Here is a 19,763-nt window from a genome sequence, read left to right on the forward strand (position 1 = left end):
GACATAGGCGTGTTGTAGTTGTCTTGTTTCGCCCGAAACATATGACACATCACCGGTATCCCTCATTTAGCTGGTTACTCGTGCCTCATCCAGCTGGTTATCGTCTTGGCAAGCATCTTTCCCATCATACCTAGCGCGATTTCCGGTTTAAGGAGCAATTTCCGGTTACGTGGATTTGTGAAAAAAGACCAATAAAGTCAACATTATGAGAGAACTACGAGCTCGATTCCATCATTTTCGATATCTCTCTACCATAAATGACTTCTTTAATGACAAATGATGCTGAGCATGTTGAGAACAAAGGTACATGGTCGAAAAACCTTGGCAAATGTCTCCCCAAAATGTTCCTACGCCGAACAGTCGAACACCGACTCAAAAGATACCCTGGTGTTGATTGAGGTGGTTGTTGGGGCCAAGTTGAAGTCCATTTCCTAACCGTAATGAATGATATTTTTTCTGCCGGACTTTCAAGCAGACTTTCAAACGTATGGGGCCTATATCGCAGCTACAGAATGTGTCAACATACCAGAACACAGAGACTGAAGAGTCAGTGGAGAGTATGACATCATACATGAGATTGTGCATTTCACCAGGATCAAAGGGTTGCACTCGCTGTGCAGTGACTAGTGCCTACTGGCATTTCCAGAATTTGGCTTGGGCCATTAGACTAGTAGAATAGAAGGTTAAAATTTACAATCCCCGATCGGAAATGACGTAGTTTGATCGCATTCAACTATAAATCAATTGAGCAGTGGTGCTTGTTAGTCAACCGATGACCTTTTTTTGGGGTGTGATCGGGGATTGTAAACTCGTTCCGAATAGAATTGTTGTTGTATTTCTGTGATGCGCTCCAGCACTAAGTGATACTGGGTAATGGTATCACAGACCATTCTCTCCAGTAAGGCGGCTGAGCTGTAGGCATACGTATTAAACTTAGTTCCCTCTAATTTTCCAATTTCATGATCTACTCTACATGTATTCTCTAGCCAGGTTTCCTTTTGGGTTTTTCATCAAGGGTGTGTTCTGAGTCTTGGGCAGACATTCACTTCCTCGTTTGAAATCTTTCATACTTTTAGTATTAGTTGTAAGGTTTGCCCTAATTCTATTGATTGAAATCAATTGACACTTTTTAAATGTGACATGTCTAGTATGTGTACCTAAATTTTACAAGATAATCACTTCTCCGTAAGCTTCGTATGTGTCATACCAAAAATCTATGGCTGAGGTCAGAGGGTGACCTCTTTACATGTCCATGAGGTAAAGATATGGGTGCAAAATCCAAATACAATGTCATCTCCTTGAGTAGGACATTGTTTCAACCACTGTCGGGTCTTTCTATTACACATGGCTTGTCTTATCTCGTCAGTGCTAGACTAGGCTGGTTCTCTGTGACGTATTTCTTAACGCAATGCGGCAGTTTTGTCCTATATAAGCTTTGAAGAAGATGTCTGTGGTATCAGTCAAACCAAGAGCTTCTCTTAAACTGGTCAAGTCTTCTCAAGATCTTATCGCATATAAGCGATGGACAGCTCCAAGATTTCTGTGCCTATGAACTTGGACAATCTTTTAATGAGCCGTAACATGGACCTACTGCCGCTGGGTGAGACGTGCAACTCTAATCTGACCAAAGGCTCCACAGATTCTGTAAGTGTACACTTCAATTTTGATTTCTTACATTCTCGTCGGGGAGGCGACTGACTCTCCAAGTTTCAAATTTAGTTTTCTGAGGGTTCAAGTAAAGGGATTGAGTGCAAAATCGTGTGTTCATTTCTGTTTGGAGGTTTTGTGCATCTTTGAGTGGCATTTTGAAGCAGTTCCCAGAGGGTAACCACGAGTATTGAGATGTTGTTGTGTATCATGACTGCTTGGCGTCCTCGTCGATGTGTATCTGTCAGTACAGTGATTTGAGAAAGAGATAAGCATTTTACTACTGATAATGCTCCAATGGTACATGTGCACATCTTGTATCCTCCAGTGTATTCCGATTCAATCTCCTTCCATTGCTGTGTATTGATATCACAGCTGTGAAGTGAGCATATGAATGTAATAATCACATTCATTATGTTGCAGACTTGTCTCTTTGTTATTGATTGGCATTCTTGTTCAAACATGTATCTGGGTGGATTATTCTACTCTTACTGATTGGTTAGTTGGCTCTGAAGCAATTCTGATGATTGTACACACCCCCATTCATTCAAATCGAGGGAGAATCGTCTTGTTCTCTGTCTAAATATTTGCGGCTCTAATCCTTTTTGTCACAGCGCATTACCGTTCTTGTCATCGGAATCTTATGGTGCCTGATTTTATTCTACAATGGTGCAGACAATCGTGATAGGCTGTTAGAACTTTTGTCTTGTTTAGATTATGCCTTGGATGCACTAGGCCTTTAGGCTGCAAGGGAAAATGATGTGATTGTTTCAATCAGTTCCAGCTGTCATTTAAAGAAGGCTCTTACATTGATCATCATCACCTGTTCACCTGTTAGGTTGATTAATTTTGTCAGTGATTGAGACCTGCCACATGATAATCATATTCATAACTTGATAGTTTTAGACTCGGGACATATGGCAAAACAGTGCAGTTGGTGACTGGTGGGATAACATACAAAAACTGGTCCAATATGGCTCAAATTTATGGAGTTGAGGACTGATTGACAATTTGAAGTATTCTGATTCTTGAGAGAAGAGTATTAATCAACTGAAGGATCAACATTTGGATAATCTTACACGAACCAACTTCTTTGTATTTGCCCTGAAGAGTTGATGCCATAGTTCGTGTCAGTAGGATTTGGAACGCCCATGCCGGTCTGCCAGTAAATTACTAAAGAATGCTTCAGGGTATCAGAAGACCAGTTGGAAGTTGTCAATGCACACCAGTACAAATATGCTTTGCAGTTCAGAGCTGTCAAGAAGTTTATTTAGTGTATCATAAAAACTATCAGGTAAAGAATCTTCCTTTGTGTTTTTACCACTTCATAAGATATGAGGCCTATCTTTATTTTATTGTCACAAGTGATGGTTGATATGCTGTCTTCTTTCAATGGCCTGTAGTTCAGCCAATTTTACCCAAAGTTTGCCCAAAGCCTCTATATCTGCGGTGACATCAGCCATCTTTGCAACTCATCCATACTAATTAAATTGTTCCATTACAGATGTTCTACCAAGACATATTCCAGGTTTGTGCTACGAATTTCGGAATGTTGACATTTTTCATGTTCTTATTTAAAACAGTGCTTCAGCTTGTGGATGCACGTAAATTTGAGGTGCACTAGAATCCAGAGAATGTTCAGACTCTTCTGCCGTCTTCCCTTGGCCAGATCATTGTTCAGATTGTACCTTTGCCCCTCCCTCGAGCACCCGAACATTGCTCAGATTGCTATGCATCAATATTTATGGAGTTCTGTAAGGATGAAAGCTTTTTTGGTTTGGTTCTCCAGTGTTTAGATGACCAGGGTATTGATGGGGGATAAAATTTGAATTATAATCAAAATCAAAAGATATTTGGGTTTGACCAAATTTTGACGTCAACGCACTCGAGAACCAAACCATTAAAAGACGACTCGTCTAATTGTAACCAATCCAAAAGAAATGTACCTGTTCAAGTTGAACCTACGTGTGGCCAGGGTGTTGGAAATTTCAAACTCACTGATTTAGTGACAATTCTACCTGAAATTACTCACAGTTGATGGCTTGTATTTTATCCCAGTCTTGCATGTTGTGTCAATGTTGCCTGATGTTCAAATATTACATTACTTATGTACATTATTTGAAGCTTTGAGCTTTTAGGATTAGGCCGTTGTGCCGAAGGGTGATTTTATTCTTTTCTCCTGGTAGTAATCCCATCAGTGTTTCATCGAAGTGGAGAATCTTCAAGACGGTGCATTGTCATACTACTGTAAATCCTTTTATTTTACGAACCTTACATTCTCACGATTTTAAAAATCTTTTTACGTCGCAAAAATGTTTGGAATTTAATGGTTTCTGCCTTGGAAAATGCACCCATTCGCAGATATAAATGGAAGCAAAATCGGAAATGGTATTTTTTTGAAAAATAAAGGGGTTTACAGTATTTGCCACTTCGACAAAACAGCTATGAAATTGTGTATTTTTAGGGTTTTAGTTTGTTTGATTTTGGTGTGGTGGTTCTTGTTTCTTTTGCTTCTGTTTGTTTGCTTTCACTTCACATTTTAATAGAAGTATCATTATTTCATAATCATAAGAAGACGATTTGTTTGAAATTGCTCCGCTCTCAACTGTCATCTTTGTTGCAATCAGTTCCTCTTCCAGGAATGAAGGGCCTGGTTCATTTGTCAAGTTTATGTTTTCCTTGTTTGCCTGAACTAAACAAACGAACACCCCTCACGGAATGGCCTTTCGCCTGCCTTTCAAAAACGCTCATGAAATATTTTGATTAATTTCTTCAGTTCTGTTACATAACCTGAGATGGGCTTTTGGAACTCCAGAATTTAGGATGGAAACTTGTGCATCTCCTTTCAGTCTGCTCACTGCAGAGAAAACCCATTGGTTCAACATGTTCAAAAGAGACAAGAAGATTTAGTTTCCTGTAAAATGTTTATGAGTTTTTCCGACATTATACTCATGTCCTTTGTTTATTTATCTTCAGGTCGTTTGGGCGCGTCTCTGGGATGCCCTCCTCGGCAGCAAACCACACCCGGTCATCCGAGACTACCACATCATCGTCACCATCTTCTACATATTCTTCACGATCACATTATGCCGACTCCTACGACTCCTAAACAAAAGATTCGCACCGAAGCCAGTCCAGGAACTGATAGGGGACATTCTTGCAACATTCCAGTGTTTATCTTGTGGACTTGAGAATGGCATGGTACGCAAGGCGTATGGAATGGGCGCATACTGTGTCCAGACCTTTTTTCTTGGACTGTGGTCCCAATGGACCCTAGAGGGAAGCTCCGGAAACCCTGTCCGCAGCTTCATCAAGTTGGTGGAAGGAAAACGAAAGCTTCTGCCGTCTTTACTGCATATGACCTGCCAGATGATAGCCGGAATCGTCGCCTACCATTATGCTCGTACCGTCTGGTATTTCGAACTCTCAAGTGAGCATATTGCCCGTCGCCTCCGAGATGCCGAGTGTTACTCAGATCTGAACGTTCCCGTCATGATGGGACTTTTCATTGAACTCGCCGCCACTGTCATCGATGTCCTGGTATCCAAGACGACCACGAAAAAATTCATGTTTGAGAGATATGAACAATTCGCCAAGGGAGTTTTTAGTATCTGTATGACAATTTGTGGTAAGTTTGAAACAAGACTATTAGAGCGTGGTTAAAAAATTTGTGAGTAAATGGATGTGACCCCTCTGGATTTCTCCAGATCCCAGATTGTTTTTGTTTTTTATTGACAAAAGACTTGAGATAAGTTATATGTTTTGTCCGTAATTAGTGTGACCACTTTAAAATGGTTTTGGTAATTGCTACCCTTATAATGTTATGATACCAATCAGTTTAAAAACTGGTTTTATTGAACGTTATTTCCGTCCTGTTTCAGGCCTGAATCTCACTGGTATGTACCTGAATCCTGCAAATGCTACAATCCAAACTTACGGTTGCCGTGGCAACTCAAGAGCCGAGTACATCGTCGTTTACTGGTGCGGCCCCCTCATTGGTGCAGCCATTGGAATCTTCGTACACCAGAAGTTACGCCAAGCTTACCTAGCGCTAAAACGGTCCTTCCAAGCATCTCCAGATCTGACCAGATGTGGTGCCACTTTCGAAGAAAACAGAAATGTTACAGATTCTGCCAATGATGTGGAAACAAAGAAAGACTTGTGATACGTGATTACAGACTTTAGAGAGAAATAATTTGACCAAAACTGTGATGTTTTATACAAAGTGTCAATGCCTAGTCATTCCAATTTTTATGAGCTTGAGGTCTGTATTTTCTGCGAGGGTTTTTTGCAGAGTGGACCAAATATGATTTGAAGTCATGGTCCTGGTGGACTTCAATGTTTTAACACAAGCCGAACCTGCTGTAAACCTGGAACTGTAACAGGCAAACATATCTGGGTTTACAGTGTTGTTAGATGATTGTTGCAAGGCTGCATTTACTTTTGACAGAAGTAAATTTGGATAGGGCGGGCATTTTGTGATTTCCAGAACACATTGTCTGTGGCCATTCATTGTAAAATGGCTGCAGACGATGGATTTTGTCGTAGATCAAGTTTACTTGAAGGAATCACTTTTCTGAATGGCTCCTCTAACATTGGTTCGTGCCTGACATATTTTGAATATGGAGAATAGTCCTTCCATTAAACAGAGTGAGAAGTTCATATGAAAGTTTTCTATCCACGGCTGTCGGCCCAATGGGACCATGTTTGCTTTCACCTTTATTTATTATTTGATACTCCATGCTTTTATTGTATCCACTCCTTATTTATTCCTCTCGCTATCTTTGATAATACTCACACAAAAAAGACATTCCTTGTACCCCGTATTCAAGATTAGGGACTGACTATCCATACATGTAGTTATTGAAGACCTACTTCATTTCATCCAAAAAGTTAAAACTTGAACATGAATTCAAAAAAATTCCAATCATGTGAATACACGCTGAAGGTCAATTTGAACCAACTGATATTATTTTACTATAAATGTCAAGTTTTCGAAAATTTACATGCATAGCAAATGCATTTCATTTCTATTTACCTGAGCCACAGGGAAATGCAATGAATGGTGTAGGTCTCTGTGGTGGGGGTGTTTTGTGAGGCTATGAGTGGTCTGGTGAGGGAATATCAGAATATGGTATTGATGAACCCATAACACAAAACAGTGTATATTTTACCCAAGTGTTCGTTGATGAGTAAACTAGTTCCATAAGTATGTGAACAAGTACATGTATGACTATGAGGGTTCATCCATATCAAGTTCTGATCATAATTATTCGATGTGTATGTGGGTTTGGTTCTGGAACAAACAAGTTGTACAACATAATATCACCAAGATAAAAGTTTCAAATAGTTTTTGACATCTATCCTGATGCTCCAAACTGACTATGAATGAGGTCATTATCATGTGATTTACATGTATCTCTATTACTTGCTCTTGGTTGGGTGGGTAATGGGCGATATTTAGAGACAGCGGTTTTGGGGACTTTGGTAATTTCGTATGGATGCGTGCAGACAACATCTGAGCCGAAAACATTTTGAAGCAGTTTTTCTCAATCAAACTTATGTTCCCTCACTATTCAATTTGCTCTTATCGCAGACAAAGCTTGGCTCACTGGTGGTAGTAGATGTTGTATAAACAGGCTTTTCTCTGCAAGAAACGACGATCTGTGAGAATGATCTGAACAATTTGCCTTAGTGATTATCATGTTAACAATGCTCAATTTATTTCTTTAATCTTAAAGTGATTCGTGTCATATTATCAGTAATTGTAATGCTTGTAGAAAGTGACAATGCCACTTCCTTCTTCATTTGATCACTTTTTTTTTTCTTTTTTCTTTGCGATGAGCAATAGATAGGTTGCTCAGTACAGATAACTGATAACTTCTCATAGCAATATCATGTGTCATTGATCCAAGGTCAAAATCGTCAAAGGCTGGACTTTGGGGTTTAATTGTTAATGGCCCCATTTCTGAATAGACGTAGGTGGATGAGTTATAACTAAGATATTGGGTCATCTTTCTAATCTTTCAGGTGTGAATGAATAACTTGAAATAGTTACCACCAAATAATAGATATTTTACTGCGTGTGATTATTCTTTTGTCCTGGCATATTTCAATGTGTTTGACTTTTCGATGGGAACAGTGTCCCATGTTACAGTCCCATGTCACATTCATGTTTCATCATATTTATTGGATTGTATTTTTGTTAAAAAAGAAAAAAGTATTAAACTGCCTAGTAATTGTTATCTACTTTAATGTTATGTTGATTTATTGTTTGTTTAGATGGAAAGGGGTTAAATATTACCAAGGATTAGTCTTCGTTAATTCTTGATACAACAAAGGCAAAGGCATGTAAATGTTATTCACTCTCTCCCTGTGTTTAACCCCTAAACTGATCAGTCTACCTTACTACTAGTTTAGTTTCTGACGTAGTCCCTGACTCACATGACTAGTCTCCATACTGGTCAGTCTATAAGGCCTCATCGCTATGAGACCTAATGGTTTAAATATGTGCATACAGCAATGCAAGGACAATGTCACAATCTAAAAATTTGAGACGTTTCGTTGCACCAATTACCGAGTGGCGGCAGCACTTCCTGGTGGGGCGAAACAGAACTCGGTCACTGGAGCAAGATTGCCCAAAGTGTTTACAGAAGCCAATGATTGTTCTTGACTGTTTTCCTGATTAAGTCATTTTCAATCATTATGGAGCGCGTCAACTTGCCAGGCAGTGACATTAGTGTATCACAAATATGTGTAGGAGCATGGCAGATGAATGATGGCCAAATGGATGGGTCAAAAACATGGGAAGGCCAACCTTTTGAGGTAGGTTACAAGGGGGGCGGAACCAGACCATGAATCACCATTTTGCCAAAGAATGCAGACTCAATTTGGTCTCTCACAAAACATCAATTTTCTCCATATTTTCACAAGATATTTAGATATGCAGTTGTATATATTGCCAGGAAGTGATATCAAGCTGCCTCATGTATGTGTTGGTTGCTGGCAAATGAAGAATGGATGCAAAGATCGCTTTGGAACTTGCCGAGGTTCGTTGCACTGACTTCTCAACGTCACCGTGTGTCACTCCGGCTAGGTTTTTACTCCTCCCAGCCTGGGAGCCCATCAGAATTGCTCAGGGTTGGAGGACAGAGTACACCCCTAGATGTAGCAATGATATTGACTTGTAGCTTCCTCTTGACTGGTGTGATGAGTGATGACCAGTTGTATACTCGTATATCGTACTAATTACTATAGTAGCTTTTAGCGTTTAGTAAGTAGGCCTATAGGCCTACCAGTACCACTTCCACTGCCCAGGGAAGAAAGGGTTTGGGAAAAAGTGAGAAATCCTTCAACAATTAATAGATGATGCTATACTTTCCAGGTATCCAAGGAAATCGTCGACAAAGCGTTTCAATGTGGCATTAACTTCTTTGATACAGCTGAGGTAATATATTTCATACTGTATAATTAACCAAGAAGAATGAGACAATAAATAAACCCTGTGATATCCAACCAATATGCCTTCAATTGTGCATACACCAGGTGAGATCGCGGAAACACACCATCTTCACAATATTCACATGTTCACGTTCAAATACCCTAGACAATGGCTCTACAGAGTGAGACACTGACTGGCTTATTTGACCGTAAATACCTGCTGCAAAGATGCTTCATTTCCCCGACCGTAGGTGACATAATCATATTCAGCTAGGAGGCCAACTTTAGTAAATAAGTATTTACTTCCTTGACAATGATATGCACATAGCTTACTTTCCTGAGGTTGAACTTTACAATGGCATCACTTCTTGTTTCAGGCATATTTGAACTCGGAGAATGTCTTAGGTCGAATCATGGCAGGGAGGCGGAAAGATGCCGTTATTGCCACAAAGTTTGGTTACAGAGGTGGGAAGAAGACGTACTACACTGCTCGGGATGTGGAAGAGTCGCTTAGCAACAGCCTTAGGAACCTTCAGACAGATTATATAGACCTTTACCAGGTTAGTGTCAAATGAGAATTACTGTGATCTAGATTGGAAAACGCTATCATACAAAGAAGATATTCTTGATGCAAGCAGGGGCATATAGCATCATGACTGACTCTTTTTACATTTTATCTCAGGTTCATTGGCCAAACATCATCCCTGCGTCTGAATTGGAAGGGGTCGTAGCTGAACTGAAGCGTCAACAAGCCAAGGGTACCATTCGTGGTTACAGCGTTTGTAACTTTGGTGTCAAGAGCCTTCAAGCCATGCTAGATGCCGGTGGAAAACCGTTGACCAATCAGGTATGGTGAGCCCTTTTCAAGCCAAGTCCACAGCCTGCAGATTACACTTACAGTTCACTGGACTGCTGGAGGGATCTATAACATGCCCTTGCATATAGACAGTCAAGAAATAATCTCAGACTATCAATCAATAAAGGTAGGCCTACCAATGGTAGATGACTTTCATGAACGATTCATGTGACCCTCTTGGTTACAGATGTCGCTATGTCCTTACAGAATCAAAAATTCTGCATTTATCATTGTTCTATTCTTTGTCTAGGTTGGTTATAACTTGCTGTGGAGGGGGGTTGAATATGAAATCATACCCAAGTGTGCTGAGAACAACATCAGCATCTTACCATACTCACCGCTGCAACAAGGGCTTCTGTCAGGCAGATTCAAGACTGCTGATGATGTACCGGAGGGCAGGAGGAGAACTAAACATTTCAAAGGGACGAGGTTTGTCTGTCTATGTAATTCTCTCTCCAGCTTTTATAAAGTAGGGCTACTTGAGGTTACAGATTTTGCACCTGTGAGGATGGGGTCCTTAATTCCTCTGGCTGAGACACTTTGCGGCAATAATACCTGTATCAAAACCTCTTATGCACACGAGGAAGATGTATTTGAAGTAAATTGATTTGCCCTTGGTCAGTCTCGTGCCACGTTGTACCCTAATGAGAAGTTCTTCCAATACGATTTCAGCACATCATTGAGCAGGCATGGTGGAGACGGTGCTGAAAAAGAAACATTCCAGGTCAGTGCAACAGCTTCGTGGACATGTTGATTTTCTTGAGTTTGATATGAAACCTATTGCAGGGTAATTGTGTCCGATCGTAATCGACAACCAGACGTCTTGGAGCCCTTCAGACAAAAGGGTGTAAGATCAGTCATTGCTACACCAGAGTGCCTCTGCAGGACCGATTGAAGCAGTTGCTCAACCCCTATTTTTATCATTTTTACTACAGGCTATTGAAAGATTGAGAGAGATATGTCGTGATACTGGTATAGAGGATATGACGACAATGGCTTTGTCCTGGTTGTGCCAGCAAGACCGAGTCTCCTCTGTAATCACTGGTGCTAGGACCCCGCAACAGGTTGAGGCAAATTCTAAGATCGTCAAGTTGTCACAGGTAGGTTATACAAAACTAATAAACAATTTCAGGTAACATAATTGCCGATGACTGCTGTCTCACATAAGATTGAAAACGGCACCCTAAAAGTTTAGAGAAATATCAATACTTTCTATCTTTTGAAGTCATTTCTACTCTATTTTTAGGACATTGTGAAGCAGCTTGATGCTGGCACCGATGAGTTGAAAGCTATATTTGGAGGAGATGCCGATTTGTGGGCACCACCTACAAATCAGAGGATTGTCTAAATGAATGGTGGAGCTTCTTCACTTGGACATTGTCAGCTTGTTGGCGAGCCTTGATTATTCATAGGGACTTATTTGGTCCCCTCCATATGTCTAGGGTAGATTGAATATTGAATTAATGACAAAAATAATTTCTTCAATAAAACTTACAGAATGGTGCTATTCATTATCATTTCCAAACTGGTCTGTATGTATTGATAAAAAAATCATGAAAACAACGAAAATAAAAAATTTGATTCATACGATGAACCAACTTGTTATGGTCTTATTCTGGCTTTTTGTGGAGCTTGTTGCTCCATTTGGGGTTGTTAGTTTCCAGAAAAGCATCTGTACATCTGACCCGGCAAGGAATGGTCTTTAGGGATGCTTGCCATGTGTTCCTTCAGTCTCCAAGCCTCGCCATTGTAAGGCTGCTAAGTGATACTAGCGTACATTTGCTATGGAGCAATTCTAGCTCTCCTCTGATTGGGAGATTTGTGTCCCTTGTTATTGCAACACAATTGGCTAGGTTACGAAACAGCTGTCTGTCTTTGAGGTTAGATTGTGACATTGTCCCTGGTCTGTCTGACCGTTGTTCCAGACACCAGGACCCCGTAAAATTAATTCAGATACGGAAGAATTACAGAATACGTGTCTGAACTACATGTTGACTGAGTGTGGCGTAGGCACCACCAACCACCATTGTTTTTGTCGCTACGGTCGACACTACGGCGCTTCCGGATACACGGCCGGAGCGGAATTCATCAAACTCTTCAACGATAAAAAAAAGATACCAGGAAATTCGAAAAATTTCGAAAACAAAAGATTAGCCTTTCATATTTCCGTTATTTCTCAACAAATGGAGCAAGAAGAAGATGAAAATGAGTTCTATTTTGTAAAGGAACCAATAATGAAACAAATGAGAGAAAATCAAGCAGTCAGTTCGCCGGGAAGGCGAGGAATCCTCTGCGATTTGAACCAACAACAAATGACTGGACCGAAAAATGAAAATCCTGCTTCTGCTCAACATGCCTGGGCTTGTCACAATGCAGTGGAAAAGGTCGGCTCGGACCTGTCCGTTGATTGGTGTGTATCTTTGCAGAAAACGCAACTCTCCTCCTATTTGTAAAGGAATGAATACCAAGGTCAATGAGTCGGTTCACACTGGAAAGTGGCAACCGCTCCCCCCCCCCCCCCCCCGCCCAAAGGCAGAGTCCTCTGCATGCAGTTTCAACAAATATGGCGGGCAAATGAAAATTCTGCTTCTGACCCTTGCCTTGGCTTGTGAGATGCTCCCCTCTGATTCAGTGATTGCACCTTGTGCCCAGTGTTCTCAGTCTTACCTTTCTAAATGATTTGATGCTATCTATGAAGCTTGGGCAAATAAAGATTATTCTATATTGTTGGAATATTCTAACCACAGATTAAATTGAACTGCAAAACCTTTGAATGACTGTATATTCTGTCCTCTTTCAGTTTCCACGTGCCACTCCAATTCTGTGATGATGATGATGAAGTCTTCTTTGGTCCGATCAGCGAGAAGGAGAGGAGGCGTGCGAAGAAATTTGCATCGAGGAAAACCATTGTGTTTGATCCAGGTTTCAGACATGATAAGAGGACGCCTCGTAGGACCATTGATCCCAATGAAATGAGGCTCCAGGGAATCAAGGAGGGGGATGAAAATAGCCCGACGCTGTCAGCTATGGAGAAGGAGCCCTTCCCAGGCAAAAAGGGGTATTCCAGTCTGTCTTCGATGTCTAGTGTTGGAAGTGTCAATATTACACTTCCAAAATACTCAACTGAGTCGAATTCGATCGCGATGCACAGCTCCTGTAGTTTGGCCTCCCAGCGCATCTCAGATAACAAGGCTAAATTGAATCTTGACAGTTTCGAAACTATACCCCTTGGCCTTGACACTGTTGATTCAGAATCTGATTTCCTGCCTGTTGTGAATGCTAGAAGAAGTGAAATGAGCTTGGATAGTCTTAACATTACAAGGGACAGTCTTGAATCAACCAAGGTGTCGTACTTGCCTGAAACTGCATTTCCAGCTGCATCTGATAAAAAGTCAGATCTTCATCACAGCTGGTCCAATCCAACCCACACTCCAGGAGGTACCCGTAGAGAGTCACAACGCCAGGTGCAGGAGTATCTTACCTATTTAGAGAGTACTTCATCTTGCAGTGCTTTCTCTGATGATGCTGCCAGCCCAGATCCCAATGGCCACAGCAAAATTTCAGTGAAAGATGCTTGTCATGCTTTGTTATCTTTGCAAATAGCTGGTGACGATGATAACAACTCAAAAGAAGATTCGATAGTACCAGCTTGTCTTGTCCCAAGTGAGGAGAAACTCAAGAATTGTTCAGCAGTAGAATTGCGCAATGAAATCCCAACAGATGAAGATAAAGGCACCAAGACCCCAGACACTTCAACCTCTGTCAGTGAATTTGGTGGGAGTGCTTCAACTTGCAGTTCGTCGCTATTGTGGCATCAGTGCTCTCACTCTGATTGCACCTCGTCGGGTTCTTCATGTTCCTACGTCACTAGTTCAGCCAATGAGAGCGAGGAGATAGATGGCAGTGATGATGATGAAGATGAACCCTTGGCACGGCGCAAACTCTTCCTCGAGTCTACATCCCCTGTCAGCGGCTCCGCAACACGCTCTCAAAGTAAATCTTCGTCATTCAATTTACCGAGTTATGATGGTCAGATAAGCGACTTTGTGGATGCCGAAACAATCGTTGCCGTCTCTATTCAAACCGTTGAAGATGCCAATGCTCCAGATGACTTCGTACCAGAGACTTGCAAAATCAGCGCCACTGATGTACCCTTTGATAACGCTCAAAGTGAATGCCAAACCTCCAGGGATGTGCCAGCCAAGAGTCCAGTCAATGAAACTCCCGATTTACCAGGCAAGATGCTATCTGCAAAAAAAGGTCTCCCAGCATATCTAGAGCTGCTAAAAGTTGAAGACATCACTGCCGACTCGGAAGTGATAGAAAAAGATTTAGACATCATTGAAAATATTGAGTGTGAAGCTGTTCCACAGTTGTTGGCTAAGATACCCGCTGACAGCAAAACTTTTGAAACAACTCATGTTGCTGAAGTTAACACTGTCGATTCTTCATCAGATGATGGGATTTGGAATGAAACCGTTGATTCTCGTGACGGTAGCAGTTTTTCTGACTCGTCACAGGATGAGGTTGTGTTCCATTACTATAGCAACAATAAACGGACCCTCGGCACCTGTATTGAAGAAGAAGAAGAAGATGAAGAAGCAGAAGAGGAAGTTGCAGACGTACAAGAAGAGACTGCCATTATCCTTGCATCGCTTGCGGGACAGACTGAAAATGATCTGTGCAGGATTAGGAACCAAAGCACCCTGACGTCTATCCTTCTTGATAGCCTGGAATATTCTGCAGACAGCATTAAGATGAATTCAGTTGTTGCTATTCATCCTCCTGGCCAAGAAACTGAGCAGAAAGATGCCATGGGTGAAATAAAGAGAAAAGGAAGTTGCATTGATGCCAAGTCTCCTCGGGAAGCTACACGTACCTCCAAGAAAATGTGTAACACTCCTGCAAAAGAACAGGCCATTGATATTTCAAATGTTTCCGACTCCGAATGTCCCACACCAGAATCTCCCAAGGACGAGGCAATCAAAGATGAGTGCACTCCGAGTCAACCATCTTCTCTTACAAGTCTCAGTCACACACTAACGGGCAGTGTGGCTTTATGTAATGGTGTCCACTCAGTCGGGCTTTATAGTCCAAGGGTGAGATTTGGAAGCACTTCATCGGAGGATGCGCTTTGCACCAATAAGTTGAGGCCTAGTTCAACAACAAGCACAGCTTCGGATAGTTCCTCTGACTGCATCGTCATCTCGCCGGAGGGAAAATCGAATAAGCCTGTTGATTCAGAAGATGCTATCAAAATAATTGAGTTGTCATCGGACAGTGACTCGGAGTGTGAGATGTTTGAGGAGAATCGACTTGATGTCCATGAGTCCCTGTATTCCACTGTCAGGTGTCCTCGTGCCAGCGATGAAATCAGCGATGTGTCCAATTTTTTCAGCATGCCTTTTGCAGGTTATGCGTCAGTCAAGGTGAAAACAGAACCAATGGAGTCATTGGAAAGCAAGCATATGAATCAAAATGAAATGAGTAGCGGTGATTCGTCTGACTCAAGTTTTGAAGTTGTGTCTGAAAATGAGACCAAGGCAGGTCCTGTAAAGGAGCCGGTGGAAAGTGAATCTGTAGAGGTGTCTAAGAGCTCTGCTCGAATTGTTGCAGAGCTAGTAGAAGCTGCAGAGGAAGAGAGCTTTCATCAACCGAAGCCAGATGGTGTGACGGTCCAGGCAAGAACCGAGGCCGAATTTGAGATATTGGGTGTCTCCAAAACATGTGCTTACTTTTCTGCTCTTAGTATTGAACCAGATCCCGAAGATAAAGATATTGTTCCAGAGCAGTTGGCAACTTTAGAGAATGCTGTGGTTCAGAATGAAAAGAAAACGTCATTGGAATTTGAAGCCGTCTACTCGAACTGGACTCCTATTGACGTCAAGGAGGAACCGATTGATTTGGCTGGGGAGGAAAAGGACGTCACAGCTACTGATGGAGAAGCAGAGAAGTCTGAGTCGCTTAGAGTTATGGAAGCTACTACTACGCATCCCATCGCATCTGCTGCGTCTATGACCAATGTTTCCATCATGAATTGCCTGGTTGACTCGGGACCACACTCTTGGATGGACCTCCCTCATGACATCAGGAGTATCACATCATGCGAAATAGGTTCAAAGTGGACCGATCTTGGTCCGATGAGCTCAGAATCAAAAACTTTGCAAACTACTGACAATGATCAACAAAATATGTCGGACCTCTTAAGCGTCAGTAACGATTCTGCCGTCCAGAGCCTTGAACACATTTCCACTGATGATGCGATTCCATGGAATGGTGGAAGGTTGGAGGGGCGTACTCCGTCCAGTTTCAGCGAAAGCAGCCAAGAGGACTCCGGAGAGCATGAGGATGTTCCACTTCAAGTGTCAAGCCCAAATGCAAATTTGGAAGTGTTCGGAGCAGAGACCCTACAGTCAATGCATACATCACAGGCATTCCCATCATTAGGTGCTCTACCGTCTGTGGCGTTTGGCTCACCTAATAGTTGGTTCTTCCCTCCTCAGAGTTTGACCTCTGCTGATATATCTCCTGAGAGAAAATGTGACCCTCATGTTCAGATAAAGAATGAATCTTGCTCCGGTTTCTTCTCCTATGTTGCAAAACAAAACGAACCATCTTCACCACCATTTATAAAACAAGAGCCTGAACCAGAATCCCCGGCAGGAGCAATTGTATCCAGCTGTGAACAGATGCAACCATTTAAGCAATGTTCCTCCGACAAAGTCGATGGACTCACTACTGGCATATCTTTTATCAGAAGTGTTGAGGATGATTATAGTCATGGTCATCACTTCAAACAGGAAGACGATCGTATCAAACGTGAAGATATGAACAGGCCGGTTCCCATTCTGCAAGCGCTAGACATGCCTGCTCACATTACACCAGCCGAATCAAGTGATGAGAAGCATGTGTTTACGTCTGTGAGCGATGTGGATTTCAACACGATGATGGATATTGATGAAGTTGAAGCGTGTGAGCCGGAGGGATATCTGAGCCTCGTCAGTCGTGCTGTCCTTCTCGGTTCAACCGATCGGGAGTATGATGCTGTGTCATCGTCTGACAAAAGTGAGTATCTGAATTACATGAATAAGAGCTTGAAATACATGTAATAGTTTGGAGCTGGTTTGGAGGGGAGTCTGATTATGTTTCATCGAAGTAACTATAAAGGAAAAGAACTCATCTGGGTAATTTAACTGGTGTGAGTTTGTATCCTGTCTGTCAGATCTCGGCCTCAAACTTTTCCATCTTGATTCTCAATATCGCGTTACCATTTCAGCTTCCTCTGCAAGGTCACGTAAAAACCATTCAACAAAGCCTAATGCACCCTAGGGTCAAACACTCCTCTCCTATTCTAACTCTAGATATCATATTTCACTTTCAGTTTCCTCAGCACGGCCAGATGGAGACAATAATGTAGCTGGATCTGGTCGAACACTCGAGGAGAAACTCAGAGAACTTAAACGACTACAAGACGAGAAGATGAAGCTGAAAGAAAAAATTGAAAATGCTAAGGTTGGTATGACAAAGCAAAAATACTGGGTCTTACTTGAGAATTTCAGAATCCGAAAGTCATCAGTCTTGTTTGCTGTCTTGGCAGCACTTGTTCTCCCAAGGAAGAGTCCGAACAATATGATACCCAAGTCTCATCCTGCGTTTCTTCTAACAGATACCATGTACCCGGTATGTAGCACTCTGATGTGATTGGATGTGATCTTCACACTTTTCCTTCTTTTACAGTCGCCCTGCTCGAAACAAAAGACAAATATCTTCAAACAGCCTAACGCAGAACCTCCTCGATCGGCCATGAAGAAAACTGCCCATCCAGTTTTAGACCTGGTATGTCTTTACTAGTCCAGATTTGTTAAGAATCAGTCGAGTGTGGGAGTGCCATCCAAACCAAGCCAAGATCCTTCAGGATTGCCCCCGCCGCCCCCCCCCAACATCTTAGCCCAGTAACTAATGACATGGGGAGAAGGAGCAGAACTGAAGTGAGGATGAAGCTGTTTGGATTGCTGGATCTTTTCAGTGCATCGATTACCATGAGAGAGTTTAGTGGTCCGTCTATGCCCGAGTTCTTTTTCTTTGATGATGAAAACTTGCTTTCTCTCTGAATAAGTCCGTAAAATCTTAAGAACCACATCTTCTTTCAGACTCCAAAGCACCTGACAAAAGTGACGAAGCAGAACACCAAAGCGAATGGTTTACCACGGGTGAGACTGAGGCTGCAGACTCCAGGACATAATACTGTCGTTCGCCACAGTACGTGTTCTATATGTACAGTAATTACAGTTTCTTGCAATAAAAACCAAAAGCTGACAGTGGGTATCACTCTGGTAGTCATGGAATAGGTGGTTCCTTATCTTGTTGTACCTACTTCAAGCTTCAGTCTGAACATGATGGCTTGCTGTTGTAAGCTGATAGATGCCAGCTGTGGTATTGGTGACTTTACATCCAGTTATTGTGTTCATTGGTCCAACTTCACTTTGAAACTATCTTATTAGTCAATAGTCCATATTCTTACCATGTTCTCTATTGTTTAGGTCCAGCAGTAAAAGCAGTGAGCAAGATCAAGTGGACAGAGGCCCTTGTCGTAGAACCGGAGTACCACACACCCTCCAAGGCAGTGCGCACCAACAAGCCAATACTGGTCGAGGCAAGTAAAGTGAACTGATATTTTCAAAGTGCATAATGGCACTCGATACTTTCAAGTGTAGCACAGGATTAGACTGGGAATAAATGTAAAGCAGTTTGAGTCTGTAGAACAGTTAGTTGACGGCGCTGTATACAAACTTAGTTTGTGTACTTCAAATGCTTGCCCACAAATAAAGCTCATTTGTCTTAACAGAAAAAGCTGTGCTGGGCAATACTTTGATTTACTTATTCTATTTCTAAAGTGTACATATATTTTCTTTTAACACTGAAGTATGTTTTAATTTTGCAGAAACCTGGTCATGTGTTCCCATATCAAGATGAAAAGCCATCACCGGTGGGATTCTCCCGGCTGGCACGGACGCGCACCCTGGGAAGGAAAAGTCTTGAAGCACGCTATGCGAAGTTATTAGTCAAGGAAGAGATGGAACGAGATGCACAAGTCAAAGCAGCATCACGTGGAAGGGGCAAAGGTGCAAGACATGGAGCTAAAAAAGCGCCCCCTATGGACTGGAGTCAAGCGAGTCCAAAAGTCGATACTGGTTTAACTGGGAGGCGTAATCGAGGAGGGAGGCCCGGCGGTATAAAAATGGAACCATTGGATTCGCCGAGACAACTAGTGACCCCAGTGAAGCAGGAACCTGGGTCTATGAGACCGGGAAGCAGTAAGAAGAAATAGTGTGTGCTCTTGTGGTAAAACGTGTGTAAGAAATAACTCTTAAAACAAGGCTAATAAGGCCTTACATTGACATCAATATTCGTGAACAGTGTTGATCAGACTTTGGACTTTGGACTTACTTTTATTGGCTTGCTTGATTCTATGTTAAAGCGGGGCACGGCACCGTGCCTTTTCTCAAGTTTGTCTAATTGCCCTACCTCTTTCACCAGTGGCTGGTGAATGTCCATTTCAAGCAGGGCGCTGCACCCTGCCCTTTTCTGTCTTGCCCTTTCTGATATCTTGTTGAAACTCTGATGTGTGCAAATATATTGGACAACACTTTTCACACAAACATGTATGTAAATTAGCCTGAACTTGCTATTTAAAAATGTATTCCAATACACTTTAAAATTCAAATATTGTGTTTATTTTTATTCAATTACTGAAGCTTGTTTTCTTCATGAGCCAATTAAAAGGTTGTGACTTTGGTATCGGAAATAAAAAAGCTGGCAC

The 19,763-nt window shown here is 41.9% G+C and overlaps 3 protein-coding genes across 8 annotated transcripts; all 3 read left to right on the forward strand.

Annotated features, from left to right (window-relative positions):
• The first annotated feature begins 151 nt into the window (after positions 1 to 151).
• On the forward strand, positions 152 to 7,991 carry LOC135500437 (aquaporin-11-like). 5 transcript variants are annotated; one of them, XM_064791910.1, is made up of 4 exons: positions 152 to 303; positions 3,152 to 3,175; positions 4,624 to 5,275; positions 5,529 to 7,990. In XM_064791910.1, exons 1-4 carry the CDS (start codon positions 277 to 279, stop codon positions 5,810 to 5,812), a joined length of 987 nt encoding a protein of 328 aa, XP_064647980.1. In that variant the 5' UTR covers positions 152 to 276; the 3' UTR covers positions 5,813 to 7,990. The 5 variants fall into 5 exon arrangements, with proteins under 5 accessions (XP_064647980.1, XP_064647981.1, XP_064647977.1 ...); XM_064791907.1 differs by lacking the exon at positions 152 to 303 and adding an exon at positions 1,268 to 1,644 and having other exon boundaries at positions 5,529 to 7,991; XM_064791908.1 differs by lacking the exon at positions 152 to 303 and adding an exon at positions 1,691 to 2,941 and having other exon boundaries at positions 5,529 to 7,991.
• Positions 7,992 to 8,276: 285 nt separating this feature from the next.
• LOC135500330 (uncharacterized oxidoreductase YccK-like) lies at positions 8,277 to 11,537 on the forward strand. 2 transcript variants are annotated; one of them, XM_064791731.1, is made up of 8 exons: positions 8,277 to 8,472; positions 9,032 to 9,094; positions 9,465 to 9,647; positions 9,770 to 9,934; positions 10,194 to 10,372; positions 10,616 to 10,667; positions 10,879 to 11,043; positions 11,190 to 11,537. In XM_064791731.1, the coding sequence occupies exons 1-8, from the start codon at positions 8,353 to 8,355 to the stop codon at positions 11,289 to 11,291; spliced, it is 1,029 nt and encodes a 342-aa protein (XP_064647801.1). In that variant the 5' UTR covers positions 8,277 to 8,352; the 3' UTR covers positions 11,292 to 11,537. The 2 variants fall into 2 exon arrangements, with proteins under 2 accessions (XP_064647801.1, XP_064647802.1); XM_064791732.1 differs by lacking the exon at positions 8,277 to 8,472 and adding an exon at positions 8,516 to 8,696.
• Positions 11,538 to 12,126: 589 nt separating this feature from the next.
• On the forward strand, positions 12,127 to 19,614 carry LOC135500777 (uncharacterized). Its single transcript, XM_064792427.1, has 7 exons — positions 12,127 to 12,353; positions 12,744 to 17,008; positions 17,325 to 17,455; positions 17,681 to 17,779; positions 18,094 to 18,202; positions 18,484 to 18,596; positions 18,885 to 19,614. The coding sequence occupies exons 1-7, from the start codon at positions 12,127 to 12,129 to the stop codon at positions 19,269 to 19,271; spliced, it is 5,331 nt and encodes a 1,776-aa protein (XP_064648497.1). The 3' UTR covers positions 19,272 to 19,614.
• Positions 19,615 to 19,763: the final 149 nt, after the last annotated feature.

The sequence above is a fragment of the Lineus longissimus genome, chromosome 16 (genome assembly GCF_910592395.1).
Source record: "Lineus longissimus chromosome 16, tnLinLong1.2, whole genome shotgun sequence".
In the NCBI taxonomy this organism is placed as follows: Eukaryota; Metazoa; Nemertea; class Pilidiophora; order Heteronemertea; family Lineidae; genus Lineus; species Lineus longissimus.

Excerpts from the sequence above, each read along its gene's own strand:
- LOC135500437 (XM_064791907.1), top strand. The coding sequence starts at position 1,522 with ATGGACAGCTCCAAGATTTCTGTGCCTATGAACTTGGACAATCTTTTA. Across the intron at positions 1,645-3,151 it reads CCAAAGGCTCCACAGATTCT|ATGTTCTACCAAGACATATT; the intron begins GTAAGTGTACAC and ends GTTCCATTACAG. Across the intron at positions 5,276-5,528 it reads TATCTGTATGACAATTTGTG|GCCTGAATCTCACTGGTATG; the intron begins GTAAGTTTGAAA and ends GTCCTGTTTCAG.
- LOC135500330 (XM_064791731.1), top strand. The coding sequence starts at position 8,353 with ATGGAGCGCGTCAACTTGCCAGGCAGTGACATTAGTGTATCACAAATA. Across the intron at positions 8,473-9,031 it reads GGGAAGGCCAACCTTTTGAG|GTATCCAAGGAAATCGTCGA; the intron begins GTAGGTTACAAG and ends TATACTTTCCAG. Across the intron at positions 10,668-10,878 it reads CTGAAAAAGAAACATTCCAG|GCTATTGAAAGATTGAGAGA; the intron begins GTCAGTGCAACA and ends TTTTTACTACAG.
- LOC135500777 (XM_064792427.1), top strand. The coding sequence starts at position 12,127 with ATGGAGCAAGAAGAAGATGAAAATGAGTTCTATTTTGTAAAGGAACCA. Across the intron at positions 12,354-12,743 it reads TCGGACCTGTCCGTTGATTG|TTTCCACGTGCCACTCCAAT; the intron begins GTGTGTATCTTT and ends GTCCTCTTTCAG. Across the intron at positions 18,203-18,483 it reads TAATACTGTCGTTCGCCACA|GTCCAGCAGTAAAAGCAGTG; the intron begins GTACGTGTTCTA and ends TCTATTGTTTAG.